Source organism: Schistocerca americana, chromosome 4 (genome assembly GCF_021461395.2).
Source record: "Schistocerca americana isolate TAMUIC-IGC-003095 chromosome 4, iqSchAmer2.1, whole genome shotgun sequence".
Lineage (NCBI taxonomy): Eukaryota > Metazoa > Arthropoda > Insecta > Orthoptera > Acrididae > Schistocerca > Schistocerca americana.
In genome coordinates, this window is record NC_060122.1 from 745,690,796 (window position 1) to 745,703,990 (window position 13,195).

Consider the following 13,195-nt stretch of genomic DNA (forward strand, 5'->3'; position numbering starts at 1 on the left):
TCACTTACAGGATGACGGCAAGTATTTTTATTGTGAGGAGAGGCTCGAGGAAGGCGGTTACTAAAAACTGATGAAGAAAACAGAGCACGTGAAAATCACGTAGCTTACCCGCTCGCATCCAGCGGAACGATTTGAAGTGGAATGATCATATAAAATTAATTGTTGGTAAGGCGGGTGCCAGGTTGAAATTCATTGGAAGAGTCCTTAGAAAATTTAGTCCATCAACGAAGGAAGTGGCTTACAAAATACTCGTTCGACCTATACTTGAGTATTGTTAATCAGTGTGGGATCCGTACCAGATCGGGTTAACGGAGGAGATAGAGAAGATCCAAAGAAGAGCGGCGCGTTTTGTCACAGGGTTATTTGGTAACCGTGATAGCGTTACGGTGATGTTTAGCAAACTCAAGTGGCAGATTCTGCAAGAGAGGCGCTCTGCATCGCGGTGTAGGTTGCTCGCCAGGTTTCGAGAGGGTGCGTTTCTGGATGAGGTATCGAATATATTGCTTCCCCCTACGTATACCTCCCGAGGAGATCACGAATGTAAAATTAGAGGTATTCGAGCGCGTACGGAGGCTTTCAGACAGTCGTCCTTCCCGCGAACAATACGCGACTGGAACAGAAAAGGGAGGTAATGACCGTGGCACGTAAAGTGCCCTCCTCCACACACCGTTGGGTGGCTTGCGGAGTATAAATGTAGATGTAGATGTAGAATCAAACCCGGGCCCAGAGGATTGATAGTCCGTCACGCTGACCATTCAGGTACCGGGAGCCAGACATGCAAATTAGAGATGGGGAGTTCGCGAACGAATGAATACAAAGGAACGGTTCACCAAGATGAGCGGAAGAACCGAGGAAAGAATTTCAAGGAACGATTGGTTCATAGTTCTCTTCGGTTGCGGCGGTCTACTTATAGTTCACGGGAACGAGGAATGATTGGTTCATATTTCACTTCGGTCGCGGCGGTCTGCTTATAGCTCCCGGGAACGAGGAATGATCGGTTCATAGTTCACTAGTTCACTTCGGTCGCGGCGGTCACTTCGGCAGTTCTCGTTTCAGCCTCGATCGCGTGCTCGTCTCAGTCTCGGTCTCCCTCGGCCGCACTCGTCGTTCTTCGCATGACCACCTGTCTCAGTTCCACTGCCAATTGCTCCTAGTTAGTTCAGTATCCAGTAGCTCGTTTCGTTCACTGCGCTCGCCTATTTTTACATGTGTTCCAAACTGTTCTTGCACTTAGTTCTGGCTATTCAGCGTCCACGAATGGTAATCTAAAAGTATTTTATAGTTACGTAAATTATATAAAAATTACGTTGTATGTAATAGGTACGCCTTTTCAGGTAACAAAAGGGCATATCAGCTCACTTCATTATATCGATGAACAGCAGAAGACATACTTATAACAAGGCAAGTTTTTTTTTTTGTTATTCATATATTTTTTGGTTTCATCGACTTGATTTAGCAGCTAACTTTCAATAATTTGCTTAATTTTTAGTGTAAGAAAATTCATATAAAACGATTTTCGTTTATCTTTCATATACAAAACATTACATTTGGGAAGGCTGTAATTATTTTTAAGTTTGGTTGTTTCCAATTTGCATTACCTGCTAGTTTGGTTTCTTTGAAAAAAAAATTAGTTGTGGGTCATTTTGGCTCAGTAGGAAAAGCGGTGCCTCTCCATTTGAAAAGACATAGATTGCCATAAAATCGTATTTATTTATTATCTCAAAAACATTTGTTGAGAAGGAGCTTTCAAATCAAAAACTTCATTGCTGCGAACTTTATTATTATTATTATTGTTATTATTATTATTATTATTATTATTATTATTGCTGCATTAACTTTAATAATGCAACATAAAAACCTAATTTTTACTAAGCGTGTGACGCAAGTATGAGAAAACCACATTTTACTTTATGCTTCCATAAAGTCTCTACTTCGCCTACGAACTCAGAGAAAACGTGGAGTATATATAGGGTGTAAACGATTATTGTTTACAACGTAGCGTAGCTATGTAGTGGAATTCGAAACGAAGAATTTTATACAAGACACTTGTTCTCTATTAAGTTGGGAAACAGCCACCAACAGGTTTATAAGACAACATGAGCTATGTTCTCTTCTCCAGCTCTCTACACATCGTCATCGATTGTTTCGCAATTGTTGCTTGCATTAGCTTGTTATTTCTAACTGCCTAATTATTACATATATGTCTGTTTGTTGTATCTGCTCGTAACGGGCAACACATGGTCCGTAATTGGCGAGCAGTCTGTACTCGGTTCCGGTTTTCCGTGCGCCACCCTATATTATTTCCCTGCGATCAGCCACACAAGGCTACAGTTGGCTAAACGAGAGGTTGTGCAGCATCACAGATATTACTTCTAAAAGTGTATAAGAATTCTGTAATGAATAAAAACTCTATACTTCATGGGGGAGGCAAGTGCCCCCTCTTGGTGCCCTAAATGCTTCAGTCACCTACACTACTAGTTTTCAGGCGCTCAGTCCGGAACCGCGCGACTGCTGCGGTCGCAGGTTCGAATCCTGCCTCGGGCATGGATGTGTGTGATGTCCTTAGGTTGGTTAGGATTAAGTAGTTCTAAGTTCTAGGGGACTGATGACCACAGATGTTAAGTCCCATAGTGCTCAGAGCCATTTGAACTAGTTTTCAGTTTTTCATAAGAACCATATACCAAGCACAAATGAACGGTGAACGAGTAAAATGAACGGTTCCCAAAAAAGAACGATCAGCAGTGAACTATTTCCTAAGGATGAATGAGTTTGCCCATCTCTAATGCAAATGATAACAGCAGTCATCAGAACAACACATTCGTAGACATCACCAACTCACTACCACACCGTCACCTCTCTGTTTTACCTTTGTGCGCATGTGGCAGTACACTTCCCAATGACGTTTCATGCCAATGTCAGGTATCGCTCGGTTCAGTTGGGTCATATTTTACGAACCTTTCCTCCAGCGAGTGCCCAATTTCGTGGTAAGCCCTTCCTGAGGCAACGTTCGTTTTTTCTGCGCAGAGAGGATCTGCTTGCAGGTGCAACACGAGCCGGGAGATCCAGCCGCCGCGAGGGCCGCGTCATTTCATCGCGGCACGCGCCCTCCGCCCCCTCGCCGAGGCGGCGTCCGGGGTGGTCCCCCCTGCGCGCACGCACGCTTCCGCCGGCAGGCGCAGCAGAGCTGCGGAGCCCCCAGCTCCGCGCATGCGCGCTGCGCCACTCCTTCCGGCTGGCTCGCGGGCGACTGCGTTGAGCGGGGCGCGCGCCGCGGCGTTCGGCGTCAGTTCCACCCGAGCGGCCGCCTCCTGCCCACAGGGCGCCCACCAGCCGGCCGTGGTCGCGTCACGGGGGCACAAAATAAAAAAAAAAAGGACAAAAAACGCCAGAGGCGCTACTTTGCCACTTTCACTGCAACTGACGCTGCAGCTGCTCGGATCGCGTGTGCGCCGTTCCTCGCATTCACCGTCAAATTAGCAGCACGATGTATAGGACGGCGAAGGAGGTCCACTGGGACCGTGTCCCCGCCGACGCGCCTTCAGCCTCCCACCGTGTGTTTCTGTTACTGCTACGGTCCTGGTGAGTGGATTCGCGAGATCCGGGTAGTCGGCAGCGGCGGAGTGGGACGTGGAGCAGAAGACAATGGGCGTTGTACACGCGTCGTCGGCGTCCGCGTCGTCGGAGTTGTGGACAGTGCTGGCTGGCGCCATAGCTCTGCTGCTGGCCACGGGCGAAGCGCGAGCGGCTAAAGACAGTGAGTACCACATTCGCTGCCACTGTGTAGTATATGCGGACGTGCGGCGCAAATAGAGGGCGTTTCGATGCTTGCATCTTTAAGTCGTCCGTTTATCGTCTATCCACTTTAAAATTCCATGTAAGTTGAATCGTCACAATTTATCTTTCACCTACTAAGTTACCCTTTAGTTGAGTGGCAATAAATTTGTCTGAAAAACAATTGTTTCTAAAATTCGTAAAATGCAGTTGTAAATAAGGAAATGTCTGCGGAAGGGGAATAGAGATGATAGCATAGCAGTTTCTGCCTATTACCCATTATGGAACTGTGGGATTTGGATTGCTACTACCCACTCTGCCTCTTATTGACAATACCTCACTTCCATTGTACTGTTTCACATTGCTGTGGACTATGCTAACGAAGCCCTTTTTCAAACTGAGTCTGGAGAACGATGACTATTCATAACAACTCAGTGCAAGCGTTACTGCTGTATCACAGGCTATTCGCCGGGATCTCTCGAACGAGTGAAGCCTGATGGAAATATGGCCGTATAGTTTTTTTTTTGTTAAAAGTATATACTTTAAAAAGTTCGTGTATCTCTTAGCTATACATCGAAACTAAGTAGAAATATCACAATGAGTAAGTTAATGAAAGTGTGAGCTATTCGAAACAAAGTAGTAATGTAATTCGATGTGATTGAGACGTACGAATTCTGTGCTCTATTTGCTTTACATTTAAAGAAACAAATGCTGAGATTTTGTTGTTCAAATGTGTGTGAAATCTTATAGGACTTAACTGCTAAGGCCATCAGTCCCTAAGCTTACACACTACTTAACCTAAATTATCCTAAGGACAAACACACACACACACCCATGCCCGAGGGAGAACTCGAACCTCCGCCGGGACCAGCCGCTGAAATTTTGTTAACAACATTCATATACGATAGAATGTGAAAGGTATACTTATTAGAGCACGGAGCAAATTTCATTTACGTCATATATTGTACACTGCTTTAGTACTGATCTATGGTTTACCACGAGAGGGGCATCAGTGTTTGATAACGACCTCCTTTTACGATTTATGACGTTCCTAATACATACATTACAACAGAATGCACGTGATTTGTCAGTTATCAGAAGTTACGATGTTGTTCCCCCAGTGTCATAAAATGACCCAAGCTATATTGACTAAAGCATTACACATGCGCATCTAGTACTACTTGGAACCTAAATATGAATCTTATCTTTTAAGTTTTGACCGTAATTATTCATGTAACAGATACACTGAAATCATGCACTCTGTTAAATACTTGCAAGTGATGTAGAGGAAATCTGCTATTACTATTGAATGAAATGCTATATAGGAAGAGAAAGTAGTTATGCACACTCGGTGCATTAGACGGTGCAACTCCAACCACATAATTACTTAAATATCGGGGCTTTAACAAACATTGTTTGGAAAAACATTTACTTAGAGTGAAAAAAAATTAATTAGTAACATACGCAATAAAAGGTAACAGCGTTTCTGGAGGAAATAGAAACTTTGAGTTATGACTTCAGCTGTGTACGTGATGCACATTTCAGTGGAGTGAAACCGGCAATAATGTGAAGAGAATTGAAAGAGACCACAATTTAGGACGTATACTCACAAACTTTTAGTGGCACTTAAGCTATTATATGCTTCAAGTACTGAAACATCCAGAAACTCTCTAGATGATTCCGCTTCCAATTTAGGACGTAAATAGTAGTAAAAATAATGTGACAACGTATTAAAACCATCATTTAGTTTCCAATTGACGACGTAGATAGTGGTTAAAATAATGTGGAAACGATTGCAACTCTTTTCATTCCTGATGCTGGAATTTTATCTACGATATATCGAAAGTTTCTTACTACGGTTGATTATAGTTTCTCTCTGTAATATTAGTGGTCTGAAGGACATTTTTGATCCTGTCTCTAGTACGTCTCTGAGGAAACGAATGCACAGTCGTAAATATGAACACGAGTAATGCATTTGCGAAATAGTAACAGGTGATGGTGAATACTTTACGAAACTACAGCAATAAAACGCTGAAGATTATTTCACTCAGATGAAGATGATGTGATCAGTGTGTGGTGCATTTTCAGCAGTATTAGAAGTATTTCAATTTGTAAATATCTATTCTTGCCAGATATTTACTATCAGAAAGGAGGTGATTTAATTTTGCCACTGAGATTGGTCCCACCCAACTAAGAGATATCTCCAAATTGATCTCACATGCATTTTTAATATATATATATATGCAGTGTATATGGTGCTAGGTTCCTTTTCAGGAGGGTAGTCATTTGCAGCCCGTGTCAGTCGACTTTTTTATATTGACGGGTATTGGGTTATCATTTCAACCGGTTACTGTGATGCTTTCCTCAAGATCATGGGCAGTCGTATTTCTCTCTCTTTCCCAAAACAGTTGATGCTCCATCCCAACCTACCTCCAAGGAGATTGAAATTCAATCATTAATAAACAATGCTGAAAGAGCTTTCGCGAGCATCATCATTCTTTTGTAGATGTGTTGTGTGAAACGTTTATTTGTATCGTTTTAATCATACTGCATACACGCGATGATTAATATGAATACAATGTTTGTTTAATAAACGTTTGACTAGCGCACTCGGCGCTATGTGTAAGTACATAATGAATTAATTGATTTAATATGCAAAAGTCATATAGATGTTACATACACACTCAAAATACTATGAAGATATTTATTTGACCGTGATGCCATTTAATTCATCCATCTTTCTTTACTTGCAAGGTTAGCGTCTTCAGACCGTACCTTGCGCCTAACGAAACATAATTACAGAATTACATATATGGGGCTAATAATAATAATGAAAATTACTGCAGCAATGAACGACACTGTTACAATAATGACGGTAATGTTTTAAACTTAGGACATGGCTGAAGCAGGAATCGTTGCGACGAAATCGTCTCGTAGAAATTGGATACAGCTGACCAGTTGAATAATGGAAGGTTTATTAAAACTCGTTTACTTTGGTTTCAAACGCTTATAAAAATGTCCTCTTCAGAAGGAAAAGATTGACAACTGGGTTACACGTTTTGGCTGAGGTGCTTTGAAATATAGCCTAAAGACGTCAGTCAGGTATAAAATTCCACCTCCATAATAATTGAAACATGCACAACACGGTTGTTTTCATTTTGTATTTCCTCATTAATGTACAGCTAGTCCACTTCATTGGTGAGGAAACACCAAATGACAACAACTATGTTGTGCGTGTTTCAAATTTTATATCTTAATGACGCCTTTCGGCTATATTTTAAAGTACCCATGCAACAACATGTAATCCAGTTGTCACTATTTCCTCCTGAAGAAGAAATTTTCATAAACGTAGAAACCATGGTAAAGGCGTTTTAATAAATCTTCCGTTTTATAACTGATTGGCTGTTTACTGTTTCTACAAGAAGTTGAATAGGATTCTTGAGTTGTTTTTAAAATGATCTTCGTGTGAAATGGGAGTAACGATACAAGATCAAAATATCGTGACAGCGGTACCGAATTAATCGAATCAATAGTGGCAATAATACGGGAGAGGAACTATAAAAGACAATGAATGGAAAAGCAAATGGAGTCGGAAGAAAGAGAAAACTGGGGAGTAAGAAAGCTTGAAAAATGTTGACAATACACTGGTGCATTGTTGGGAGGGCTTAAAAGAGCTGTTAGATACTGAAATAATATAAGCTATGGAAATGAAAGCTGGAACAGCTTTTATCTCCTCTTGGAGGTAGGGCGGTTTTGAATCGATAATATAGCGCTAGGTAGTCTACCCCATTAACGTACAGCTCAAATGAAGAAGCAGATGAAGATATAATCCCATACACAAATACAACGAAGCCGTTACACACGTCACTTTTATGCAGATAATAGAAATATGTATGTTAAGAGAGATACTGAAAAAGTTCTGCGGCAGAAAAAGAGTGATGAAAATTACATATAGCATGAAAGTTGCATTGCTTATCTGGTTGCATCTGCCCTGGGAGAGCACAAAAAGGATAGAATGAAAAAAAAGTGGGTTTTATATACATGTCTTAAGCCGTCATTAACGGGTAGCGCAAGACGTTTGCAATATATTTGCGACGTTTCGAAGAACATCAGTTTGTAGAAATTTGACGCAAAAGACTGAATTAGATTGTTGTGCTTTAGGTCATAATAACAACCTAGGTTTTTCTTTTCTTTCTTTAATTTCATGCAGACAAGAGAGATTGCAAGTGTGCTGTATTGTGCATTCGACCACTGACTTGGCTACGCTACGTGCAATACAATATTCACAGTTCGTTTCAAAATCCGCGATTTGTGCTCATTCCAAAAATATATGTTGTAGCCTATCGAAGTAATGTATACGCATCCATACTACCACATGTGTGGAATGAATTAATGACACAATAGAATACTATACCTTGTTACAAGACTAAAAACCTTGTATTTGTCTCGTATATACTGCGCCGTCGAAACATCTACACTTTTTAAGTCTTCACAAAAGATGAGAGCGGATGGATCACACACATTTTCCTTTTATGTTTTGTATCCATTACTATATCTGAAGCAGGGAGGAAACCTCGCTCTTCTCAACGAGGTGGGAATTCCTAGAATGTCTCCCAACAACGAATATTTGAGAGGAAGTTAACTGTTGCATTCGCCTCATTATTGAGTTAAACTGGTTGACAAATTAAGGCCTAACCACGGGATAGGAACTAGTTTTAATCTGTTTATGAAACAACGTTGTCCATTATCTCACACAAATTGCGTTAAAAGGTGTCCGGAGCGTAGTGATGGGGAGTAAGGAGAAGGCGGGGCGGGGGTTCTCCGAAGCTTAAAATCATCTCCTGTGGCAGGTACTGCCTGCAGGAGGCCTCACTTCCAGTCGATTACCTGTCGTACAAGCTGTATTAACTTGTCAGCAGAGTTAAGTGGTTTTAAGGCCAGCAAATACAGCAGTGGTGCAAGTGTCAAGACTGAGGCGGGGCACTTAGCAGCAGTCATTTTCTGCACTACATGATATGAAAGAAAGGGTGGAATTTAACTTCTCTTGGATGTCTAGATCACTGGATTTTAAAAAGAATGGTTAGAGAAATGTGCGTGTGTTACTGATCTCAACAATACCCAGAAATGATTGTCCTGCACCGCGGAAAACCAAGTGAGTCATAGGACGGGCATTTGAAGTGGGCGCTTCGTAAAGGCAAGTACAAAGTCTGAAGCACTGTGCCATTTCCCTAAGGCCCTTCACTAATGCGGTAGCTACGTAGGTTATAAATCCGGCTGGCGGAACGGACACACGAAATGTTGGCGCGCATTTGGGATATTGCCAGGAAGCTTTCTGCTAGTGCCTCATGTCATGTAATTATTCTTACATGCATTAGCGGCTCGACCAAGTCCCAGATTGGTGCATCCTCTAGTAGCAGCGTAATCTCTTCCTAACGCAGCACTCTTCTGTTCAAGTGTTGCAAGTACATATTTCTGTTCTATGGTAGACTATTAGTGTGCCGGTGATGTAACTTCTAATGTATTTTCTGATTCTCCGACCAAAGGACGTAGTATAAACTATAACTTAACCAATTGAACCGTCGGGAACATTTTGGTTTATGCTGTACCTTTTGGAGACACAGCACTTATACGTATTTCACTCTCGTTGTCTATATCATTGATTTCACTTCTTATTGCGTTTACATTTTTTGTTTTTCAGAATTTACTTTGAGAACAATCGACTACAGTGTTCGACCTGAGTGGATTCTGTATCATGTAAACAGACTGGATACTTCACGCTTTAAACCACCGAGAAATTTGTGAAAGGAGTTACAGTACAGGGAAAACAAACCGAAAAGGTTTGTAATGAAATAGAAATACCGATGTCAGTCGTATGGGAGCATTGAAATAATTCAGTGGCGGACCGGAAGTCGAACCCAGATATCCCTGTTTAGGCGAGCGAACGCCTAAATTGCTTGGGCTATCCCAACACGCATCACGTCCAGCCTAAGTTCTCAACTTGTCACACACTACTTTTGTAGCGTACCCATGCCCAGCACACTAATTACTCGCTGCATTTCGAAAATGGTTCAAATGGCTCTGACCACTATGGGACTTAACATCTGAGGTCATCAGTCCCCTAGAACTTAGAACTACTTAAACCTAACTAACCTAAGGACATCACACACATCCATGCCCGAGGCAGGATTCGAACCTGCGACCGTAGCGTCGCTGCATTTAGCATTATTGTCGCAGGAGGTCGGACCTAGGGTGCATCAACACTGAAGATACTTCGTGAAATGCCATCACGCACTACACATATAAGAGAAAAATTAAGTATTTCCCAGTGACATTGTAATTCTGCCAGAGGTAGTAAATGACCTTGAAGATAGTTAAAAGGAACGTGTAAGACAGTGAACACAATATCGGGTGTAAGGTATAAGTACACTGCTGGCCACCGTAAATGCAACACCAAGAAAGACAAGAGGTAGCACAACAAAATTTATTTTGTAGATAACATGTTGACCAAGTATCAAATGATTACGTTTACAGACGTCTGTGACATGTGGTTCCTGCCAGAATCAGTAGCCAGAGTAGCCGCCATTGTTGGAGATCACCGCTGCCACACGTCTCGGCATTGAGTCAAAGAGACGTTGGATGTGTTCCTGGGGTACAGCAGCCCAAGCAGCTTCCACACGTTGCCAAAGATCATCTGGTGTGGCAGCTGGGGATGTAATCTGGGTCACTCGTTGAGCAACCATAGACCACATGTTTTCTATCGGCGAAAGATCCGGAGAGCGAGCCGGCCAGGGAAGCACTTCAATCTGGTTATTGACGAAGAACCTTTGGACAATGCGTGCCACGTGTGGTCGCGCATTATCCTGTTGAAATATGGCTGTGGCCGAGCCCTGAAGGTAAGGAAGGACAACTGGCTCCAGCACCTCGGATATGTAGCGTCGGCTATTTAAAGTACCGGCAATGCGTACTAGAGGCGTGCGAGAGTAATATCCAATACCGCCCCATACCATAATACCCGGTGCAAGACCAGTGTGGCGGTGCATAATGCAGCTGTCCAGTATCCTCTCTCCACGGTGTCTCCACACTCGAATCCGACCATCGTGGTGCTGCAGACAGAAGCGTGCCTCGTCAGTAAAGACAACGTCATTCCATTCTGCCGTCCACATCCGTCTGTCATCACACCATTGGCGACGGAGACGTCTGTGGTTCTGCGTCAATGGTAGGCGAAGCAATGGGCGTCTTGCGGACAGACCACTCTGCTCTAAACGGCGTCGAATGGTATGCGCAGACACTGGATGATGCGTTACAGACGCAATGTGCTGTGCTATGGTTCGGGATGTCACTCAGCGATCCGTCACTGCCATGCGCACAATTTGCCTATCACCACGTGCAGTGGTGCACCGAGGTGAATGCGATCGACCACGTCGGTCCGTCGTACCCTCCTGCATCCAACGGTCACATATCCGCATTACAGTTGTTTGGTTTCGTCCAACACGACTAGCGATTTCTCTGTATGATAATCCACAATCTCGGTAAGCCACTATCCTTCCTCTGTCAAACTCGGATACTTGATCAAACGATGTTCGCTGTTGTCTACGAGGCATAACTGATCGTCTTGTGAAACAACCACAAGGTAAACACGCGTGCCGAACGTACACTCGTCGAAATCGCCAAGCCTTAAATGGCGCTATGAGGTGGCGCCACAGGCACGCGTGATGTGCGTCTGCGCTGAAATTCTAATCAGTTGCTTATCTCATCGCTGCAAACTCATGGTGTAAATTTCACTTGATTCGGATGCTTCCTTCAGGGTGTTGCATTTACGGTGGCCAGCAGTGTATTAAGAGGGGTGATTCTGGGGGAACGATGTTAGAAAATTAGAAGCAGAAAGTGTTGAAGACTTTAGCAATTTAGACAACCAGATAACTAAAGGTGGCAAAAAATGAGGACATAAAATTCAGGCACCGGCCGGTGTGGCCGAGCGGTTCTAAGCGCTTCAATCTGGAACCGCGCGACCGCTACGGCCGCAGGTTCGAATCCTGCCTCGGGCATGGATATGTGTGATTTTTAGGTTAGGTTTAAGTACCTCTAAGTTATAGGGGACGGATGACCTCAGATGTTAGGTCCCATAGTGCTCCGTGCTATTTGAACCATTTGAAAATTCAGGCTATCAGTAGCATTAGAAAAGTTTCTGAAAAAGACATGTGTGATACCTTCGAATATTAATTTATGTGTTAAATATTGTTTTTCCTCATAGTCTTGTACGTTTGTGAAACGTTTACCATAAACAGTGCAGACACGAAGAAAGTAAAATATTTTGATAGGCGGTGTTATCAGAACATGCTGAAGGTTAGGTGGCTACATGTGATAACTAATGAAGAGATAATGAGTTGATTTAGGAAGATAAGAGCTTTGCGACAGAACTTGACTAAACGTGGTGTCTGGTTTCTAGGTTGGAGGGAGGCATGTGTGGATGGTGGAAAATGTAAAGAGAGTTCTGAATTTGAATACAGTAAACAGATTTAAATAGCTGTATGTCACCCCGGTTATAATAGACGAAAAAAAAATATCTGGCTAGACTAAAGTAGTGAAAAACAGCACCAGAGCAGTGATCGAACTGAAGACTACAACAACAACCCGTTGAAGTCTACAGTAGTGGAACAGGCTTATTCCGATGGAGACAAAATAAACATCAAATAATAGAAAACCGGAACTATCGACTCAGAACACAGAGACAAATAATTACGAAATATATTAAACCATCTTTATACACCATATTGTTTGGAAACAAAACTGTAATGTACTTCAGGAATTGTTTATGGTAGGTAAGGAAAGAAGTTAAAAGTTCTTAGAAAGTACAGAAATCTCACAATTGCGATGCAAAGAGCTGTGCTCATGCTGACCATTGAGAGACAGGAGACTGGTACATAAGGAGCGATCAAAGAGTTTCCGGTCAAAAGCCGTACAGTCCTGAATCGGTATGCCAATCAGGCATAACACCCCACCGACAACCCATCTTGAAGACACCTGTGTGAAAAACACTGTTCCTGCTGAGTGAAAGAGGCCGCAACTGCCTGCTGTACATCCTCGTCCTCGTCGACCGTTCAAAGGCATTTTTAAGGGACCGACTTCATCGTAATAAAATTTTCAGTCTGCAGCGAAATGCGCGTTAATATGTAGCTCCCTGGCGGATTAAAACCTTTTGGTGTACAGAGACTCGAACTCGGGACCTTTGACTTTCGTGGGCAAGTACTGAGGAAATGAAATGAGCGTTTGGCGTCATTGGCCGGGAGGCCCCTTGCGGGATTGGGTCCGGCCGCCTTGGTGCAGGTCTTATTACAGTCGACGCCACATTGGGTGACCTGCGTGCCGGATGGGTATGAAATGATTATGGAAACAACACTACACCCAATCCCTGAGCGGAGAAAAT

At 42.9% G+C, this 13,195-nt stretch overlaps 1 protein-coding gene across 1 annotated transcript in view; it reads left to right on the forward strand.

Moving 5' to 3' along the window:
* The first annotated feature begins 3,306 nt into the window (after positions 1-3,306).
* The window catches only part of LOC124613770 (hemicentin-2-like), a 653,652-nt gene continuing 643,763 nt past the window's right edge, over positions 3,307-13,195 (forward strand). Inside the window, exon 1 of the mRNA XM_047142487.1 lies at positions 3,307-3,754. Within this exon, the coding sequence (XP_046998443.1) occupies positions 3,643-3,754 (112 nt within the window). The 5' untranslated portion in view covers positions 3,307-3,642. The remainder of the gene's footprint in view (positions 3,755-13,195) is intronic.